The sequence below is a fragment of the Trachymyrmex septentrionalis genome, unplaced genomic scaffold, assembly GCF_001594115.1.
Source record: "Trachymyrmex septentrionalis isolate Tsep2-gDNA-1 unplaced genomic scaffold, Tsep1.0 scaffold51, whole genome shotgun sequence".
Taxonomy (NCBI): Eukaryota; Metazoa; Arthropoda; class Insecta; order Hymenoptera; family Formicidae; genus Trachymyrmex; species Trachymyrmex septentrionalis.
The window spans coordinates 3,801,961-3,825,168 of record NW_017305683.1 but is presented as its reverse complement, the minus strand read 5'-3'; the positions used below and the strand labels follow the sequence as shown (position 1 = coordinate 3,825,168).

At 42.0% G+C, this 23,208-nt stretch overlaps 1 protein-coding gene across 1 annotated transcript in view; it reads right to left on the bottom strand.

The window, feature by feature from the left end:
• LOC108751718 (zinc finger protein rotund-like) overlaps nucleotides 1–23,208 on the bottom strand; it is a 166,596-nt gene that overhangs the window by 44,616 nt on the left and 98,772 nt on the right. The window contains exon 5 of the mRNA XM_018492043.1: nucleotides 16,188–16,363. Within this exon, the coding sequence (XP_018347545.1) occupies nucleotides 16,188–16,363 (176 nt within the window). The remainder of the gene's footprint in view (nucleotides 1–16,187; nucleotides 16,364–23,208) is intronic.

The window sequence follows — 23,208 nt, the reverse complement described above, 5'->3', positions numbered from 1 at the left end:
CTAAACGGCTTAGTTTCCGAAATACAGGTGAATGTTCGCAAATGTTTGGACGAGACGGTAAATTGCTTGGTTGGAGATATCTTCCTGCATAAATATGCCTCGCTTCACGTGAGTTACCAGTTTCGCACAACCGTAAACAAAGTGACAAAGTCAATGTCAAAGCCTCCTAGATCACCGGACTTAAATCCTTTGGATCGTTTCCTTTGAGAGCACCTGAAATCATTGGTTTATACCACCTCAATTGAGAATGAGAATGATTTGAGAAATCGAATAGTTGCTTCATGTCAATCTTTTAGAAGAAGGCTCGACGCAAGGTGGACATTATCAACAATTCATCTAATTGTTTTACTTCATCGGAAGAACTGAAGCCTCTGTTTTTGTTTTTCTGTTGTTGACTAGTTTTTGACTAGCTTAAACTGTATTTCTTTCAAACAAACAGATTATTGCTACACGTTTAAATTGTTTTATTTCGAAAACTAAGCCGTTTAAGACACACGTTTATATGGACTTTTTTCCTTGAAATAAACCAAAGAATCGCTCTGTTGAGTATGGCGATATACTTAACTCTAACACCCTATACAGATAAATGATCTTATTCTATCTTAAGATCTTGAAAAATACGATGCCAAACGTATGGTGTCCAATCTCTTACTTGAGTTGATCAGTCGTCGGCTTCTCGCGAAAACATTCGCACGTGTACAGAGGATGAAAAGGGAGCACGTGCGATCGGTACAAGAGAGACAAGGTACAGGTGATGAGTGTAGAAAACAGAACCAATGCGAAGTAGTATCGCAATGTCCTGTCTTTGACGAACGCGTCGTTCATGGGAAGATTCGATTAATTATTTATTCGATCGTCTATCGGAGATGCCGTAAGCTTGCCGTTCCCACACGAGAACCCCGGAGAGCTCATATTTGATAAGGGGCCGCTGAACTTTTTTGTGAAACAAAATCTGACCAGATGTCGGTGGGCCCTCGGAAATCCAGGTAAAAAATACCTTCGGCTGTACGGACAGCGGCGAAGCGTATATAGGTGAATCGTGTGGGAGGCTCGGTTCGTCATTAGGTCGCTAAATCAATCCGGAGGAGTCCCACTGGATCGTTTTCATGGAGGAGTCGCGAAGGGGCAACGAATCGAGTATCCGGTTCTCACAGAGGATACAGAGATATCTAGAGAAACGATTTCTTCCAAAATGAGAAATGGAATAATACAATAGGAAATAGGTTCAAATGTGTCCTCTGTCTTAGAGAAGGAGGATGATATACGTGTGATCAAACGATTGATTTATTTACTGTCCTCAAAATTAACGATTTAATGGATTTAAACACAGAACGAATTGAAACGTCAATTGGGATTTAAGATATACTTTCTAGTGTGTCACTCTTAGATGATATCGAGTTTATGTTAATATCAATTATATTTAAAGTTCTAATTTAATTTCGCTCATTCTGCGATTCTTGATCCGCGATGTTTCTCTTCGGTGTTTTTAATCGCAATTTTAAATTTAAAAATTTCCTTTTCTCTCTCCAAAAGGCAAAAAGATCAGCTCTCAATACGCGGATATTAATATGATTTTATACGCGATGTTATTTTATGTATGAAATCTTCTTGAAATATGTAACTTTTGAATATTCGTTGTCTCGCATCGCCGTCAATTATGATAAGTAAATCGATATTATCGCGAGCTCACCGGAAGGATATTTCTTTAAATAGCGATAAAGTAAAATGACGTGACATCAAAATTCGATTAGTCCACCTAAAAGTAGTCCGGGACATATGGACGAGAAGGCCGAATATAACGTCGACGATTCTCGACGTCGTAAATTGCTGCAGGATAATATGTCGCGAGAGTTCCTTAAATTAAATGTAAAATGAATAAAGGCAGCGAAAGGTCCTCACGATGATGGCGTGACGTTAATCGGGTCCATGCCGACTATAAAATAATACACATCACCGGCTTCTATCGTTTTTACTCGAGTTGCATTATTGATTTTCCCATTATTATCATAGCTCAGTTATTTGCGTAATCACCGAAAATTAGATCGCGATCAATAGTTGCTGAACTACCGTTAAAGTATCGAGTTCATTTTTTAACAAAGCTGACAAAATCATATCAAAGATAATAATAGATATGTATAATAGACATTATCATTCTACATAAGTTATGAGTGAAGGCACTACATAAGAAACAAGAATGACGCGTAAACAGCAAAGTGCGAAGGAGGGAGAAAAACACGAGGAATTGTATGAGAGAAGGAACGGGTAATCACGATGCGTGTTCTACAAGTAGGAAGACGTCGTCGTCCCTTCTTCGGGGTCCAGACGCAAGGACAGGTGGCAGACTGGGGCCCACTGGCCGGAGAGAGAGGCCGTGGGTCCCTCGAAAAGGGACAAGGATGAATAGACAGAGAGCATGGGAACCTGACTTTCGGTCGGTCGGGGGCAGCATCCCTAGGAAACGCGCAGCAAAAGAGCCTTTCGCTTTCTCTCCCTCCCTCCCTCTATCTCTCTCTCTCACTCACTCACTCACTCTCTCTCTTTCTTTTCTTCTTTCATCATCAAGCAGACATCCAGCACGTATGGACGAACGCTCTCATTGGGCTGTCCCCCATGGGGAAAGAAAATGAGGAATAGAGAGATAGATAGATAGGTAGGTAGGTAGAGAGAGAGAGAGAGAGAGAGAGAGAGAGAGAGAGAGAGAGAGGGCAGGGTGCACCTAATGCACATCTACATCCTAGCTGGCCTACACTGCTGAGACGGACGTCGTCGAGTTTCCTGTCACGCTCAGGATCGAAGGAGAGGCTCATCGAACCGCGTGATACGATCTTAACAACGGGCCGAGAGAGCAACTACTACGACGCTTCCGTCGGTTCGTTACGGATCTGCCACCACTCCGACACGGTACTTTGCTCCCCGCGCGATACATTGACTTATGATTTATACTTTTGCACGGTAATGCGTAGAACATGAGGAACGTCGCTCTAAATACGTGTGGTATAAAGTGGCCGTTTAATATAGACGGCTCCATACAGATTGGTTTCAGGGTAGCCTAGCTTCTGGCAATTTTAGAGATTGTAAATCATAAATGACGCGTTGTAAGTTTAATCGAAATTAAAGATCGGAAACTTTAGCTCGCAAATGAGACGATTTTCCACTTGAGGTGTCGCTTAACGATTGAAGCTGGAATCAATGAATATATAACGGTGTACATATGCGAATACACCAGAGATTAGTGTTTGAAAATGCTGATAACTTTGTGAGAAGTAGATATTAACTTTCCCTGAAGATAAGATCGCTGAATTAGCACACTATAGGAACGGTTTAGATACGTGGAATAAAAACACATCCGTAGAAAGTAGTCGTATTACGCAGAAAACTAGCAGCGGCCGCAGCAAAATGCAGTCTATGCTTGCTCGACTGACTTATCGATTTCAAATCGACTGCAGATCGAATTGACCGCGGTTTGAAGAAATCATCGAGTCAAGAAGATTTACTGCCCTCGCGCAATTTCTGCTGTCTCCTTTCGTTCCCCGCCCATTGTAACTGATATTTTGTATTCGAGAGAGACTAATTACTGCTAGTTCCCGGTAATAATTAACGTAAACTCGTGGTCGTAAACTTAAATGGGGCAGAGCGGCTCTCTAATTAATTCCGTAACATCGTCCGGGCCTGTGGAAAGGAGCTTCATTAAGGACTGTTAAATTTTAGCGCTGATACTTAAAAATCAAACAGCGAGAAGAAAACGCGCTCGCGCAACGAGCATACGCTTACGGTTGACATGTCGATCTAATTGCAATTGCGTAATGACTTTAAAGATATTAATTCCGGAGCGCCAAGCCCCTCGAGGACTTTTAAGCCAGAAGGATGACAATATTACGACAGACATCAAAAAATTATCATCAAGAATTATTATAAATTATATTAATAATACGCAGCTATATATTATGAGGAGAGGGGGAGGGGGGAGAGAGAGAGAGAGAGAGAGAGAGAGAGAGAGAGAGAGAGAGAGAGAGATACACATAAAAATATCTTATCTCTCAATAAACGCGACACATCAACTAATGAGAATCGTGCGTGAATTGCAACAGAAACATCTTATTTTACACAACGAATATTCCAAAAGAATTTGTTAGCGATCCAAGTTAGATAAAGCCCCAGCACTTTCTCTCCAGTGCGCGGATATTAGCTACATCACTGTTCTAAATGAATCTCCATTTTTGTCTCGAGTCTTTTCGTTCGTTATTTGAGAAAGTAGGTCGCGCTCCACCTTCTCGATCTTCCGTCACTTTTCTGGCGAATCGTTTCCCGAATTACGATCGCACCGATATCCTCATTTCGGTCCTTAAGGCTATCCAGTTCGTCAGAGGCCAGTTCGTCCGGCGCCGCGGGAACAGGAAGCGGGAGAAAAAGGAAGAAGACTCACGTCGACGCCGCGCATCCCGGCCCAGAACGGCGCGGGGCGATAAAGTACGGCGGATAATTAATTTTATAGCTACTCAATTTCCGAGGGAATCGGCTACCGGAGGCCGCGGGGCCCATTTTCGTTAGTCGCGCCAACAAAAAAGACGGATAAGAAGCGCGGGACGGAGAGGAAGCTCGGAAGGGCGAGGGGAGAGAGAGAGAGAGAGAGAGAGAGAGAGAGAGAGAGAGAGAGAGAGAGAGAGAGAGCTTTCCTGCAGGAGGAAAAGAGTGAGGAACGGATGATGGCGAAAGGGAAGAGAGATGGATAAGAGGCGAGAGGGCATATCGCCCGAGTATATATAGGGGGAGAATATTCAGTCGATGATGAGGCCCAGCCACAGATTTACGACCGGCAGCCTCCGTGCGCGAGCACTACTTCGTTTCATCTTGTTTACTCTCTTTTCTCGCTGCCTCTTTCTTTATACATCCCTCTACCTTTCTCCGTCCTTCCCCCACCCCCAGCCTCGTCATTTCGTCCCTCGTCCCTCCGGCCGTAGGCTTGCTCGCCCTTTCCCCATTTCTACACAACGACCACTATCGAAGCTAAGGTCGCTGCTTTTTACCCATTCACTTGGGTACTCTACGACGCCGCGCTCAACCAGCAGATGAGCTGTTTGCGTGAAAAACTGCCACGCGACCGATATTTCTCGCAAGACAATGACCCGCATTCTTGCCGAGCGTTCAAACGGCAATCTAGCCGTTTCACGTTGACGAGAGAACACTCGCAATTTAGATCGCGATGTGAGACGAGGATAACGCAATCGTTTCTTACGAATACGTATCATTTATCACTTGGAATATCGTTAATATATAATACATAAATTACTCGCTGTAATTAAAAGTATCGCAATGATATTAAATTATCATTCGAGAGAAATGCCGCATGATTAATTAGAGATCAACGAAGCACGCAGGACAGAAACGTGTATGCATTCAGCAACCTACCTCATTTTCAGGCAATAATTTTTTCTCTGTTCCATTATTAAATGTCTTATAAATGCAAATCGTTTTGCGAGACAATTTTATAATGCTCATATAATTTTTTAAAAGTCAAGGATAGGAATCACTTGAGATTTTTATTAAACATGACGGAACCTGTTTAATAGGTAAAAAAAAAAAAAAAGAAAAAAAGAAAAAAATAAAAAAAAAACGAAACGACAACTTTTACACAAGTTTCTCCATTTCATAACGTAGTTTCGACCGCGAGAAGAGACAAAGCGAGTAAGAGTGTGGAAAGGAGTACGGCCGACAAAAAATAATTTATCGGAGAACCGTGCCGAGTGGTTCACACTTTCGTCACACAGATCGCGCCAAGACGAAGCAACGAATAAAGAAGATGAAAAAAAAAGAGACGGTAAATCGAGTGAAATAGTTACGGTCTCTCCCTTAAGTTACACTCAGGTTCGGAGAGGGAGAGAAGGAGAGAGGCACTGAGAGCGCGAGAGAAGAGATCGAGAGGGCCAGAGAGAAAGGGAGAGGAACGAGTCCCAGGGGGACTCGAGAGACTGAAGAAAAAAAGGGAGGGGAGGAGGGGGGGGGCAGGGAAGAACCGATATGGAAGCGCTTTAATCGCCTTTCCAACGGTCACGTGATTATTCGGCTATAGGTAATTGCAAGTAAATTCGAATTGTCACGCATTATCACGGCGGCCCACGTGGTATCTCGATGAACACACGTACTCGGTACGCCGCCGTGATTCTCAATCCGAACTCATAATGCGAGCCTGCCGCGTAATCATACATCTCGGATACCTATTTCCTTACGCTACCTCCGATTAATCCGTAACGAAAGTTGCAAAATCTAGACTGCCGTCTGTTTCTGCGTACACACGTAAACATCGTGCCGGCGATATTTTACATTGATTCTATATTTAGAAATGTATTTGCATAAGACTTGTTTTCATAACGTGAGTAGATGATTAATAGACAACGTCGATGGCGTCAATTTTATCAGTCGCCGTACCATCGTCGTTGCTAACGTGAACGCTTAAAGAGACGCGATTCACCGGTTTCTCTCCCGAAAAAGAAGGTAGCTTACGATCGTCCTTTTATTATCGAAAGATAAAATAGAACGGGAGCGAGAATGGGAGGAGTTCGTATAAATCACGAGATCGCTGTAACGCGAAATCGCGAGTACGCTTTAACGCTGTCGGACCCCTGCCGTGATAAGACGCCGCGTTATATGATTTTGTGACCTTGTAATCACGCGAATGAAACGATCACGATCACCCTCCTGTCCCGAATCAAAGAATCCATCGCGCTTCTTAATCCCAGCTCATTCAGGGAAGAAAGAGCACGCCTGTCAAGACACGTCGACGGACGAACGGACGGACGGACGGACGGACGGTTACATAACTCCGACAGTAGAGACCAGAGAGCAGAGACGAAGGGTCGAGGACCAAGCGCAGCGAGAGAGAGAGTATTGTGCTTCGGCGCTGTATATAAGGGGGCGAAGTTTAGGAGGACGGGGAGGAAGGGAGGGGTTCTCCGGATTTGGAAATTTAGTACATAGACAGTAAATGGGGTATCATGTTCAGTCTAAGGCTTAAGGACTTTTGTTTGGCGTGGGAGGCTGCCCGATGTGCTCTCCCCCTCTCCAATCGTCGTTCCCTCTCGCTTCTCCCACCCCTCTCACCTCGCCACCTCTCTTCACCTCGATTTCGGCCGAGTCTCTAGGCACGACCTGCTGCTCCCCCCCCCAATCCCCATTCATTCGTCGCGTTCTCGTGTGTTTTCATTCGAATCGGTTCGTCCACCGCGCGGACGTTCCTCTGCGAAACGCTACTTATCGCTATTATTATTGTCATCCGAAAAAAAAAAAAAAAATGTACTTTGGCGCGAAGAGTCACGGTGCAAAAGCATCTACGATACATTTCCTGCGTGCGACTTACAAACAGTCCTTTCGATCCGATATACTATAGGGATACCCGAGAAACTGAACTGACAACAGAGAGATCGCTACTCGACCATCGAGGCTTCGATAATTACACAGCAGCGCGCGGCGCAATCTTATTTTTCAATTAACTTCAAAATGAGCTTCGCGCTGCGTAATGATAATTTTATTCGTTTCCTTCTGCTCCGACCGAGATGCGCGCGATAACGAATTCGACGAGAGATCGACCGATCCACGAACGGCTGTACGATCCGATATTCGTTTTGTTAAGGATAGAACGGAGCGCCTTTCGAACTGTCACGGGAAACCCGAGAATCCTGTAGTCGCGCGGGCTCACACCGTATACACGTACGTACGTAGCGATACGCATCTTATCGTGTCGTATATATTCATATTATGAATAAGACGTCACGGCCGCCGGTGCCTTCGTGCGCGCGTGGTAGACCATAGTCTCCTCAATTAAATCCGATTACCGGGCGAATAGATACGTGCGGATAAGAACGTGATCGCGGCGCGACTCGATTCCGGTTACTTCATTACGCCTCGCAACCGAACGGCGGCGACCTTGAGAGGACTCTCACGAATTTCGATCGGCGGCGTTAGATCTAAGCCGATGTTTTTGAGACGGACGGAGGAGCTGGGCTCCGTTTCTTCGTCTCCTTCCGATTCCTATCCCATCATCCCTCCCCCCCCCCCTCCCCTCTCCCGCCGTCAGTTTCTGGTCCATCCTGCCGTACTAGCGCGCCCGTGCGGTAGGAGGGGGGACTTTGCTGCCCGCAAAGAGGAGTAAAAAAAAAATTGAGTGGAAAAAATGACGGGCCTCTCGCTACCGTGGTGCGTGATCAGGTGAGGCCCCCTTTACCGATGTGCACGCACACCGGCACGCTGCTCTCTCAATAATGTCCGCGCGCGAGCGCGAGCGCGTTCGTACACCTTCCCGATCCCATGCGTGTGCCTCGAAGAGAGAGAGAGAGAGAGAGAGAGAGAGAGAGAGAGAGAGAGAGAGAGAGAGAAGGAAAGAAAGACAAAGAGAAAAGAGCTCGCGGCTACCGCGAGAACGAAGAATGGACCTTGCTCGACTCTACGTACGCCTTGCGAAATTATCTCCCGAATGAGATGTGCCTCGCGCATCGCACGATATCACACTCGTGACTCTATTTTTCGAACGGAAGTTTAAAGCCTCTCCCTCCTTCTCCGTCCTAAACGACGAATTCGTATAAGGGACATTTAACATTTATTAAAAAATCTTTTTTAATCTATGTAGATTTTCCTAACTCGACACAATTTTTATATATAAATATACATATATACATATACATATATACATATACATATATATATATATATATCTGGACTTCAATTTTATAAATCTATATCTATTATTATATAGTCCGCCTAGGTTTTTTAAATAAACTCATTAATGATTCGCAGATGTTTTTATCTCTTTCGTTTTCGGCTACTGTCACATATAACACATTTAAATAAACTACTCGTTCTTCTATCTATATTAAGTCTATATTAAGTTTCTTTCTTCAACGTACAGCCAACGTACGGGAATATTAAATGGTTAAGATATGTATCATCGACTGTATGTAATTAATGCGCATCTACATATATATATTTTGTTACGTAATAGAAATTTATGTACACATACGACTATTATTTAACTTGTCGCGTATATAAAGAATACTAAATACAATACTAAATGGAGCGAGTTAATTAGATATCAATTTGGATCTTGCGGCAATCGAAATATCGAAATATTTCAAAATGTGTCAGCAACGTTCCCGACCTGAACTAAAATATTTCGCGCTAAAATATGCGAATAGAAATCTTGCGAAGCAATGCTACGGATACTGCGCAGCGACCAAGTTCCAAGATTATCGAATCGATTCCTAGATCCACGGACGGTATTATTCCACGAATAATTTCCGTAGCGCGGTTAACTAGATCCGTGTTGCGGTTTTCCGGCGTTCAAGAAGCGGCCTCAACGGAGGATAGGGGGATGGCGTCACGAAGCTTGGCTTCAGATATCGATCGATGGCCGAAGTGGACGATGATGATGTCTGGTAGGAACCGAAGAGTACCGGGCAAATTGGAGGAAATATCGTGGACAAGGAGAGAGAGAGGAACTAGATGAGGAGAACCTGTACAGAAGTTGCGTGAACGCCGTGAACGCGACCTGAGACCAGCGACGAAGAGAATGAACGGGCAAGTGGAGGAGAAGAGGGATAGAGGAAAGAAGAAGAAGGAAGATCGAGGAAGATGACAAGGACGGACGCATCGAGAGAGGGAGAGGGAGAGAGAGGGACGCGGGAGGCGAGGAAAGAGCTACGTCGAGGCTGAGGCTCGAACCGCTGAGGTGAAACGAAATGTTAATGGAAGGAAGAGCGGTGGGCATCGATGGATGAAGAAGCAGAAAGACATTGACGATGGAGGATGAAGCACGACGGAACAGCCATTCGTCGTGAGCGCGAATCGCCGCGCGCCACGACGCAAAGTTGTAACGTGTGAAAGGAAAAAGGAAAGACGGGAAAGACGAACGAAAACCGCTAATTTCGCCACCGTGATGTGTTGTGAAATTGCTGACGGGAAGTCGATAAAGCGGGAGATATACCTAGAGAAGCTAACAAGTCAAACGAGAAATCGACCGAACGACTGATAAGGGCGGGCGAGCGCGAACACGTTGCGCAATATTGGAGGGAGGGGGGGGAGGGAAGGGGGAGAAAAAAAAAATACGGAATTAAGAAAGCAGCGAAAGATGAAACCAAGTAATTCGATTCAACTGGTGAGAGGAAGCGCGGTACTGGCGGCACGCACCTAGAGTGAAGAAAGAGAGATAGCGCCAGCCAGTGAAGCGGCTTAATGAAAGAAAGAAGGGAGGGCGAGAGAGCGACCCGAGAGAAACATGATGATAAAGGAAGAAGCTGCGGAGGACATTAGCGGCGGAGGAAGAAGGTTACCGAGAAGAACCGACGTCGCGGCGGCAGGCGAGTCAGCGTTGGATGGACGAAGAAGGAGACCCGCGCGAGCGCAGCCGAGATGGAAGAAGGTACAGGAGCAGCAAAGCAAGGGGGGTTACACGCCGGCCGCGGCGGAGGGGGACGAAGCGAGATGAGGAGGAGAAGGATTGAGGCAGGATGCTGTGCCGTCACGGTACACTAGCCTCTGGACTTGAATCCCGAGCCCTCCGGCCACGGAGGTGCTGCATAGCTTCATTCAGGAGGCGGTCATCTTTTTCGTTTTCCTTCTCTCTCTCTCTCTCTCTCTCTCTCTCTCTCCTCTTTACTCTATCGTTCTCTCTTTCTCTCTGCCCCCTTCGTTTTCCTCTTATTTCCTCCTGCTGCCGCGTGTCAGTACGCCGCGAGATCGTGTATTCCCTCGGTGGTGGAATGTTCGATAAGGAGAAACGGTAGCGGCGCGCGTCCTGGCGGTGGCTGCAGGACGACGTAAAGCGTCGCGCGGAGCGCGACGATGAGCTAGACGCGTTGGATTAAAGGACAGGATCGGTGAAGCGCGACAAGCGGGATCGCGATATCGCGAGAGAGAGAGAGAGAGAGAGAGAGCTTTGGTCCGTGACTCCGATTTCGAGTCGCGCAACTGACGCGCTGCAACTGTACAGAGAGACAAGAGTACGCGCTTCGGTTAAGTTGTTAGAATGAAATTGCCCCCAAGTTCCAAGATTTCAAAAGCGATTCTCTCTCTGTCTCGTCAAAAATCGTCGGAATCTATCCGAAAACGAAAACCACGCACGAGGAATGTTCGTACGAGGAAATTTAGGTCCGATAAGGAGGACGGGGCAATGAAATCCCAACATCGTACACACGAAGCGACACACGAACGAGCTCGATTAATCGTAGAAGACATTAGTGAAACAAGCGTGACAGCACCGTTGCGCGCGAGATGAAGCATAATTCTACTTCCTGCTGTATTGGGGGCGTGGTGATTGCGGCAATTTATGAATTCCTAAATTTTTAACCTCCCACCCTAAGCCCGAGTCTCTCCTCATCTCGTTGAATTTCCTTCGCTTTCCGTCCTTCCGTGTCGCATTCAATCAGTATTACAACTAATCGCCGATAAATTTACCGCCAACTCTTCCTCAGCGTGAACAACCGTGTGAAAAAGTTCATATTATGCGTCCGTAAGGATAATAATTTTCCAAATATAGCTGCGCCATAAATAAGCCGATAATGATCGTAATTATTGACGCACGAGTTTTACATATCTCAATTTCGTCGTTTTCACTTTATCTTTATGAGTTTAATTATAATCCGAATTAGATTGACGAAAACTAGAGATACCGTCAATTATCGTGGCACCACATAATTTTCCGTGTACTTGTTTTTTTTTTCAATAATAATAATAATAAGTTTCATCGTTATAAAATATTGCCTTTATATTGCTGTTTCGATTGTTATATACTGTGTAAACGATATAAATAAAATACACAACTGCGATATGTACGTTTAATAACTTTAATTACAAAAATTTTTCTTGTTTCTTAAAATAAAAAAAAAAAAAAGAATCTTTAATTTTTTCCAGTGCTTCCCGCAGTTTTCTTTCTGGTCCTTCCTCTCTTACTCTCGCGTTTCAAAGATCCTACTACTCGAAAAGATATCCGATAAAGAGAAACGATTATAACGAGAAACTACCACTTTGTAACGTGCCGCGGAGGCCGATTAATCGCGGAGAATCTGCCGGTACCGTTGCACGAAATCTGTGTAATTTGTAAACTTTTTTACCGTCCGCAAATGTATAATTTGATTCGGTTTAATCTCCGTCTGGAACGCGACGCAGCCGGGACCCCGTCAGCGAGTACTTATTACTGTATAGGGGAAAGTGGAAATAAAACGTAACAATCTTTAGATCCGATCAGTTTTTGCAGTAAGAAATAAGAATCATTTCTTGAAAAATTCTACAAATAAAGATCAATAATTAAAACAAATATCTATCTACATGCAAGGAGTTACACTTCGCGTAGCAAACTCTGTACAAAATTAGTAAAATATTTCTCGAAATATTGCTCATAAAAAAAAATATCTCAGTTGAGTAGAGTATAATAACAAGTAAGACAAATTTTCGAAATCATTAACTGTGTGAAAAGTAAGCATATAAATGCCTTTATAATATTTAAAAGTATTTTCAGAAAGTCATTTCCTATATTATCAATAGTAAGCATTACAAAAAATAATATCAATGTGTGTTTAATAAAATGTAATATCCTACAGGTATTATCTTACCTTTAGCTTAAATAGCTGATTGGAATATTTTTGTTACACACTTAATTATACATGACGCGAGTAACAGATCATTTTGCGCGGCAATAAAAGACAATGTTGTAATTATATACTGCGATATAGTTTTAATGTTAAACGGAACGCGCGGTAACGACGAAAAGTGACGACGAGCAACCGGACACGCAAGTTATTATTTTATTAACCGGTGTCAACCGGCGATAAGACCGGGCGATTAAGAGCCGGCCTCGATTAGTTATTGAAACAGCTTTAACGAAGCGGTTGCAATATCTGCGTAGAATTTAGATTTGTTCGTTCACTAATTTCGTGCTAATGAGCGACGTGCCGCGCAGATCGGTCCGCGCCTTAACGATTATCCCTCTGCCGCTCTTTCCGTTCCTTCTGAGAACGCCTAACGGAATCAATCACGCACGTACACACGCATACGGCCGATCTAGAAAAAATAAATAAAAAAACGAAAAAAAAAAAAAGAGTTGTTCATTGAGATATTTCAGGTAACGGACAGGCGGAGATTGCGGGATTTTCTCGACGCGCGATGTCTCTCGAACCGTGACAAATTAACCCCGTCCGTGTCACATTGTATCTAACGTGGCAGATATATATGTGCAATAACTAGTTTTAATCGTCGGTTTTCGTGTTTTGCCCCCGTTTTTTTTTTCTTCCCCTTGTAAAACGGGACAGAGAAGCGCCGATGTACTCTTTGCCGATCTCCGGCAGAGAAGATGATAATCTGCCCTATTCCGTATAGACTGTATGATTTCAGCGAATATCATTAAGTTTTAACGATTCGCCTGATGGAATGTCACGCGTCCTTCGGACGCCTCTTTGGCTCTCACTCTCCGTCTTTCTGTCATTCTCTCTCCCTTTCTCGTTCGCCTCGCAACATCTTTGTTTTTCTACGCAACACACCGCCGTTCGCCAGTAATTATCGCGGAAAGCGCGGAAAGCTGTAAACTTTAACGATTGTCTCTAAACGGCTCGTAAAGCGCACGTTAACGAATTTTGCGAAACTGAAATCCATCATCGGGGACATAAATCGCCAACCTGCGAACGTACGGCTCTGAACGGGCACGGAAACCATCACAGCTTAGGTAGCGGCAAGAAATTTTCTCGAGGTCAGGTCTTTTCGTAATCGTAAGAGCCCTTGTAGTGCGCAACCGAAATCTTAAAGCTGCAAAAGGATTCTGCATCTTTGATGGGAGTTTCAAGATCTTTCTCAAATCTTCCCTTGAACAGACATTAATAATAAGATGATGTCCCGCACGTTGTAAGATAGAAGCGTCTTTACGTTGGAAAAATCTCAATGAAATATGAAAGCTGGGAAAAAATTTATGAGCACTGAAAATGATATCAATTTGTTACAACCTCTAATTATTTCAGTGAAGTCTTCGATATCTTCAAAATATACTCTTCCGCTCTCAATAAGAAGAATACCGTATTACGAGTATTCGTACTGTAAGTTCGTTGTGAATATTATCCATACTTGTCAGATTATATTATAATATTCCGAGAATATCTTATTGATAACTCACAATGTGCCGTCGCACGTCTGAATTACCAAATTAATAATATATTTCGATAAAATAAAATTTAACGCATACTTTGTTATAATAATATCAAAATATTTCTCTCTTTTAGTGTCGTTATTAACGTTGCAAATGTTTATTTTCTAACTAAAAAAAAAGTAAAAAAATTATATATATAATAATCGTATAATAATTATAATGAAATTACATAATAAAAACAAGTACGCATTAAAATATTGATCATTTTTGTAAGTGGAAATCATAATTATAGCGTTATTTATATCGTTACGAAAGTATTGTCTTAGTATTAAATCAGGAAAAGTTACTAAAGTTATTCATAAAAACATCATTAAAAACTCATTTGTATTAGATCTCGCAGTACGGATATTTTAATCGATCGTAAAGATCAACTATGAACAATCGGAAACGAGCATGAAGGGATTGAAGAAGGAAAAGGAACATACCATATATAAATAATAATAAGGAACATACCGTATATACACAATATCATAATGCACATAATTAAAAAATTTTTCAAAGAAGGTTAAGAAAATTTCCATGCTCAAATGACTAGGAGACTCGCGATGAATTTACAGAAAAGTATTTCTTCTTTAAATAAGAAAAAGGCTAAAAGTTTTAAGATGCTACCAATATTCAGGATACTTATAGAGATAACGGTATCGTTACTTGAAAAGAAGAAAGGTATTTGTCAAAATCTTTTATAACGAGAATAAGTCTTCCTCCTTGTCGAAACGTGTTTAAAGCATTTACTAGCAAAACTAATTTTATCCCTAATATTTCTGAAATATTGAAAGCGTGAAAAATGCAGTAAAAATAGAGCAACATGTTAATATTAAACTCTCATAAATTATATTATCTATCAAGGGACGTTTTCAAAGAAAATGGAAGGACTGTAAAGGAAAAAAAACCGGGACCAATTTTAAAAAAGGAACTCACTGACCACCTTTACAAAAGATTCCTGTAGCTTTTGTCCCACTAAGTATTATGTATACAGTCGTAAGAAAAGGATGCCTACAGGTAATATCTTCAATGATTGCTAAATAGACCATTTTTGTAGTCGTTGTAAAAGCATATGGCCTTTTAGCATTTACACATATAGTTGCTTTCCACCGATTCTCGCTTGTGACGTCATAACTCAGTTAAATGCGTGTCATGCGTTAAAAATTTCTTTTGCATTCTGACAAGTGAGATTTGACTGAATTTTTGTCTATTGTTACGTCTCAGGGTATTACGGACGTGACACTATAATTTGTACAAGATCGAGCACCGTGTGCTTTAGTGAGTCGTAAAACTCACTTTAAAAATGAGGTTCGAACATGTGATAACTTTTTTTTACCAAAGCAAGCAAATAATAACGTCATTAATCTGAAATATTCGGCTCACTTCAGACTTGTGTGCAAGTGGAAAGCAGCTAATATGCAACTAATATGTTACGTATTAGTTGAATGCATTGAAAAATCAGTACCTAGATGAAACGCGTAGATAAGTTATACGTTTTACAAATTAACACAATAGTATATAACAACAATAGTATATAACACTACTAAGAATGGAGATACAGTAAATAGAGATTTATACGTAGAGATGTGCCTGAAGCTTAATGTACGACTTTGAATGACTACACAACAAATCTGACAATTTGATGTAACAACTTTATGTAAGTTTTATATTGTGTGTATAATGGAATAATTTGGGCTATTCGTTACATAGCTAATTTGGCATTTGGATAAAGAAGAACGAACTGATTTGTCACGAATCGTCAACTTGGAATTTCTATTGATTATATAATTTCGATTTATATCTTACATCGATAAGGACTCGAATTGAAGGGTTGAAACGTATATTTGATTCGTTTTGTTACATTCACACGAAAATAAAGAAATTTTCGGTGCATCCGAACTGCTGATGTAGGCTTTGGTGGGTTTCTTTTACAATTTTCACCGATAGATTCTTTCGAGTCTCATTATATATATATATATATATATCTGTTTTTTTTTGTACGTAGGTACGTAAGAAGACTGGTCGAACTTACCTGCGGGCACATCTTGCATTGGTACTTCCTTGGTGGATGCGAATGAGGTCCACCAAGATGGGAATTTAGATGCGACGGATGGGAAGGTTTCACGGTGAGTGGTTGAGGAACCACCAAAAGACTGGCTGGTGGACTTCCGCTGCTCGATCCACCGGCGCCTCGATACTGCTCGTCACCTGCAATCATTCACAGATTCGAGACTAAATCGGGAATCGCCTTGAACGACGTTCGTACGAGTGGACGGAACGTCCATCGGGAGGCTCAGAAATGATATCGTAAACATCGCCGCTTACATTTTAATTGCTCTCGATTATTTCCATCCCGTGACCTAGTTTGAATATAAAGCGCACTCGTCGGCTGGAAAGTGACACAGCGATCATAGCAATCATAGACATTTCCCAAGCACTTAATTGAACGCTGATTACAGATCAAGCACACACGGTATATACGTGTTGTTGATGCGTTTCGCGAGCAAGATCGCTCGTCCGCGATGAGAGGATTTTTTTTTTGTTTGCGCCCCAGTAATTTATTCCGAATTTAAAATACAACGCGAGGCGTCAATACGTCATTATGTTCGTGAAGCATTAATCTAGTTATTAATAGAATATCATCAAGCGAATATCTAATGAGCACTGTTTACAGTTCTGTGTACGATAAGAAGACTTATCCATCATGCAGATCCATTACTTTGTGAGTTATTGTGTGATTCCGCCGTGAGTTATCGCGATTTATCAGCCTGAATCCTGTGAGAGACACTCGAGGTGTTTTTCTTACGTTCGCGTTTCTCGCTTACGTCTGTCGCGATAAATACGGTACGCACACAGATCTGCGCACGCACACGTAGGTGCGCGCGATCGGTGATATACCGAGAAAGAGTTAAGAGGCACACGGACGATCGGAGTCGAGTCGAGTCGAGTCGAGTCCGAGTCGAGTCGAGCGGTCGACCGACTGACGCAACTTCACGCCGGTGTGCAAGGGGCAAGGATCCTGCGGGTTGCAAGGACGAGCCGATCCTGTGCGGTACGAGTGTGTGCCAGTCATTAAGACACGAGTTCTCAATATCGATCGGCGCGCATAAACGCGGAGCGGTGGCGTTCGGCCGACAGGTTGAATTGAGTTGAGTTGAGTCGAGCCGTTGAGTTGAGTTGAGAGTTGAGCTGGCTATATCATCGTGTTGCGGTTGTGCCCGTATTCGCGGTATTCCGCTACTACTTCGCGCTCTTACGCATCGGCACTTAAACGCATCACGCTTCTCGTGCATGCAAACCTATGCATGGAAAAATATATATCGTCATCCTTTCGGCGCGAGAATATTCACTGCGATTGAATCTCACTATCTCGCGCGTTTCAATCCAGCGGAGAGATAACTTGACCGATAACAGGCGGACGATAAATATCTTAAGACACGCACGCGATTTATTTGCTCTCCTTCGAAATATCGCTTCTGGAATGAGTTGCCGATTGCAGAAACTCTCTGACGAGAGGAAAGAAACTATCCGCACTTTATTCCACGTTAATAACTTCCGAGATACTTTCGCAATTACTTCTTCAGGCTGTCGGGCATTTCGAAAAAAATTGGACGTTAATTATTCGAAATTGAAATATCGTGTTTCAAAGTGTACCGTTGTATATTTACAGACGTAATTTAACGTTAATAAAACCTGCTTTATACGAATGCTTTGTATAATACGTAACCAAGAATTCAGATTCTGTGTAGAATTTTTAATTATTTAGATAACGCGACGAACGCTTGAAATATCAAAATGTGTTCCGTGCATAAGAAATACCCTTAAAAAAGTATTAATAAATATTTATTTGAATAATCCTACGTAAAACTTTACTAAACGTAAACATATATTTATGTGACACGAAAACCATTAATTTGATTTAACTACCATTTCTTTTTATCGAGTAAATATTTATTGTTTAATATTTTTCCTCAACGATACATGCATTTTGAAATACACGCGTATCATCGAATACACGCAATGAATATATTAAAATGCACAACATATGAAATTCTAAATATAAACCTGACGCGAATTATACAGATCCGAAGTGGAATTATTAAATGTATACGCGCCAAGATGTTATTAGATACAATTAGGCACAACTTTCAATTGACCTATGTCACTTACGATGTAAAGATACGATTGCTGTGGCTTCGCTCATCCCAACGATAAATATCGAATTATAAGAGACTAATATGATCACGATACAAAATCCTTTCTTTTTACGGGAGCATCCTTTCTCGCGTTCAAGAAAGTCGGCATACCGGTGGCAAAAACGACCGGAAACGTTACCGGCATTAAACGAAGGAAGTTGTAATAAATTATACGCTTGATCCGTTTCCTGCCAATAATAGAAAAAGTTATCGCTCGACCTTGTACAACGAACAAAATGCCTCAAACGTGAAGTGTGTCTGGCTCGCTCGGAGCATTCATTTAAGTAGTTTTATGGCTCGATCGTGCAACAAGAGAGAGACATACGTCCATATTATAATTTTTTAAATTCCGGTTTGCGTATACGTCACAATCCGGATGAAATATCATTCTCCGTAATCTCAATTTTTGCAAAGCGTTGCGAAATTCTGAAGAAAAGGAGGGGTGGGGAGAGGAAGGAAGGGAAGAAAAAGAAGAAAAACTAATGATTCGTTGCATCGCCCTCCCCACCTCTCATTAATGACTTCATAATTTATTAATAGCTCCTTTACGCCGCTCCGCGATTACCGCTTGCGCGCGTCCTCCGCTCGTTAAGTTCAGTTCAGAAGCGAGGACCCTTCTCTTACAAGGACGGGGGCATCCCATGACTTTTACGACAATGCACGTCGAGTGCGTTGTCGGTGAAGTGGGCGCGTAGGCGGTGGAAGATGCGCCTCTCTGAAGCTGACAGCCCACGCGCGTCGATTTCGCATAGAATCAACGTTAAACGTGCAAAGGATATACTCGCGAAAGAGTTCATGCGTGCCGGGCATTACGTGCAAGAGTGTCGATCCGCGCGTAATCCAAGTAGGCAAAGCGACAAATAGACGTCAGTGCCTGTATCAATCGCATGAATATAAAGATGCGCTTTACAGAATTTATATTCGCGCGGCCAGCAGGGCGGGGAGGGGGGGGATGGATATTAATTAATGATAACCATGAAATCGATAGCTATTTGCAATTTAGGGCGAATCTCTCCGACACAGGTGTTTATTTTAAACTGTCAAATTGAATGGCATTGATCTATATAAAATTAACGTGATACATTATGTAAATCGTTGGACGTGCCACTAATAAAATATTAATTTTAATAAAAGACTACACACACACACACACACACACACACACACACACACACACACACACACACACACACACACACATATATGTAGTATAATCTATTGTAGTTAAACCTTTTTAATTGGTTAATACTTTTTTAAATCCAAGCGATTAAGCGAATCAATGTTTGCGCGGAATCGAAGTAATCGCTAGATGATAATAATGTTGGTGTATAATGAGAAGAAAAAATCGCGCGAGTATAACAAGTATAATATCGAGCGCAGCATCAAAGTTCAAGGCGTAAACGTACATAATGCGATGCAATTCCCAATAACTTCATCGCGCGAAAAACCGCGCTGCTGCTTACGTAAGATTAAAAATTTATACATAATCGAATAAAAATTTATCGCAATCCGCGACGCTGCTTTTATTGTACGCTCGTGTGTCTGTCGCGCGCGATAGATCCATACGGCGTTACGTGGTCTCTTTTTATCGCCTAATATATCCGATGCATGGTATTGCGCAACCGATAAGCGCGCATATACAAGCATCGAAACCATAATCAAGCATTAAGACAGGTGTGAACGGTGGTTATTTCCGAAGCGAGTTGAATAAGCCTCGTACACACGGTGTGTTATTATCTCGGATTTATTTATTTTACATCGCGTAGCCATTTTCATGGCTAGCAGCTCGCATTTCTCTCTTTAATCGTCCTTTATACAAATGCAATTTATACAAAATTCGAAAGAATTTTCCTCTCCTTTATCCCTTCCTTACCGCAACAACGTTACACACGACGTATCATAAACCTTTACCTAGCACAATTTCCGATCTCCCTTGTAGATCGGCGTTATTCAAATGTACGAATATTAATTAGATGCCCGGCGTTTTTTAATTTTAAACAGGGCACAGGGACGTTTCGTCGATGTGGAAACGGCGCGAGTGGATAATTATTTATCAATTTCGCGCCGCTGCGATGGTTAAAAATTTGCACAACATCCTTCTTTCTACCAGCCGAAACTCCACACTGGAATACGCGTGCGGATAAAGTTGAAGCTTCGTGGCGCAGAGTCCGATTCGCCGTCGGACAATCGGCGATCGTTCCGGACTGCGCGCGATTCGCGCTTCCGAGAATCGACGTCTTGCAAATCATCGTTCCCTCTGATTCCCGCAACGATTCATTCGCGCCGTCGCGCCGCTCTTTTCGCCCAATCGACCAATCTCAGAACGCGCGCGCGCGAGATACACGTAACGTTCTCCTCGCGGCATAACTAATTGATCTTTCCAGCGCGCTTGAACTCGATAATTATCATTTACATGCGTGATCTCTCGTGTGCGCGAGAGTATCGCCGGTTATATACTCTTCGGCCGTAGCAATCGAAGGAAAGGCGGCGGCCTCTCTTCGTCGCCGACGTGCTGCACATACGTCGTATACGTCGCGAAAAGGGGAAAAGAAGAAAAAAAAAACACGAGACCCGCATATACCTCAGAATAAAATACGCTACGTCTGTTTGCTTTGCAGAAGTCAGAACAGGCGCATGAAAATAAGGATAGAAGCGAAAATGTAAATGGAACTGGATGTGGAACGAAAAGGAGAAGGGGGGGGGGACGACTGGCAAGTTACAGCGTTCGTTCGTGGAAATATACCTATCCTCGTAATCCATGTAATCTCTACACGAGCCTTAATAACATTTTGCTCGAGATTACACCGTCCTTAAATATTCCGCGATTTTTCTTTTTCTTTTTTCCCCCGATTCACTTTTATGGCGCTTCGGTTTACAATATTGTGTCACACGCGAAATTTAAAAAGAAAAAAACGTACACTCAAGTTAATGAAATGTTATTATCAATTAAGGAAATAAAACAAGGAGTAAAATGAGAAAAGGATAAAATGTAGACGAGTTTTCTGTGTAACTTTCGTATTAAAAAAATATCTACGTTACTTATATACAAGGTAGATAAATGGAAAACATCGAGCCTCTTCGTGCACCTGAAATAGATTCATCTTGATTCTCGGCTTTCGTCACGATAAAAATGACAGGAAAACGGGAAAGGTTGAAATATTTCTCGAGATCATAGCGAGACGGTAATAATATATTTTCGTGGGACCTCTGCAGCTAGCAAAATATGTTAAAAATTAAATTTCATATTTTTAACATATTTTCGGGCACGTGATTCAACCGCACAAGCAGGCGAAACACAGCGGTGTTTAAAAACCATCTCCCGTTTCATTCACGGACACGCGTGCGCAGCACGCACGCACGCACGCACGCACGCACGCACGCGTTAGCGACGAGAGCGTTAATGACGTATGACGCCACGCACCTCCGGGCGCTATTTGCGGTGCGTAATTTTAATGGAATTATCGCGTCTCTTTCGGCACCTACGCGTATAAAAACTGTTTGTCTCGCGTCGCGTTTGACCATTTTTGAATTAACCTGACTAACGTAACGCGGCGGTCTCGCTTCGCCCTTTTGCAGAATCATTTACATATCTCTTCTGCGAATCGACGTGAACAATGCGTATAAATAAAACAGATTTTAAATTTCATGCACTGCGAATTGCATAATGTACATATAATTATGTAAATATATAAATAAATTTTTCCTGTTTTATTACATTGTTATATATTATGAATTGCAAAATGCCTATATATGCATAAATTTTCATAAATTTACAATACATACGTGGCGCGAGTGAATCAATCAGACCAAAATTTTTGCAAGATTTAAGCAGGTATAAACATTTCAGCCAACGAGATGACGTTCGGTGTAAGATGAATAATACGAAATTTTCTTAATATACATCCGTATTTTCATATCCGTAAATTACATAGGATACTTCTATTCACATTCGAGAAATTTGTATTACATTTTTAAAATTTTTTTTAGTAATTACTTTACATATTCTTTTTTGCGTTATCATTGATTAAAAAACGAATCACTAAGAATTCTTTATTTAAACGTTAAAAAAAGAAGAAGAAAAAATTTATATGCAAAAAAAAAGCGTAACTATTTAAATCCTACGATAATAATTTGGATTACGGAAGGTATACAGGACAGATTATAGAAAAGAATTGGCAGTCGGAAGTTTTGCGTTTCTGAGATAATATAACGAAAAGTCAAAATTGTTACGGTCGACCAACCGGTCCTCTTTTCTGGTCCGACTTGCGGGAAGCGCGAGTTAATAATAATCGTGGGAACGCGGCAATTATATCCATTGCAACACATTTAATTGTTTGCCAGCGGCGTCATACTTCGTGTGACGCAGGAAGCCTCGACAAATCGGCATGCCGATAGTTTAGCGAAAGAAAACAATCGGAATATAAATGTCTAATAAGATAGTGCGATCGTGGAAATGATTCGTTGCTTTTTTTTTTGTCTAATTTAAAGGTTCCTTTTTTCTAAACGTATACAGATACGAGACAAAGTTTACGAGATCAATAGGCGTTCACAAAAAAAAGCGAAGAATGATGTGCAGATACGTAATGCAAGGTATGAGTTGCATATTTTTGATTTCTAATTATAAAATTTTATAACATAATTGACTTAAACCGCTAGTAAATTTTTTTCCAAGGCATCGCGCGCCGTAAGGCAATAAAATATGAATAACGTACGATAAAAAAGTATTCTCACGTGTCAACTTGCTCCAATGAATAATATATCGCTATCGTTTTTGCGTTGAGGAATTTCTTCGAAGGAAAAAAAGAAAAAAGGGACAAGAAAGAAAATCTAACGCTGAAAAAAGTATTTTTTGAGCGT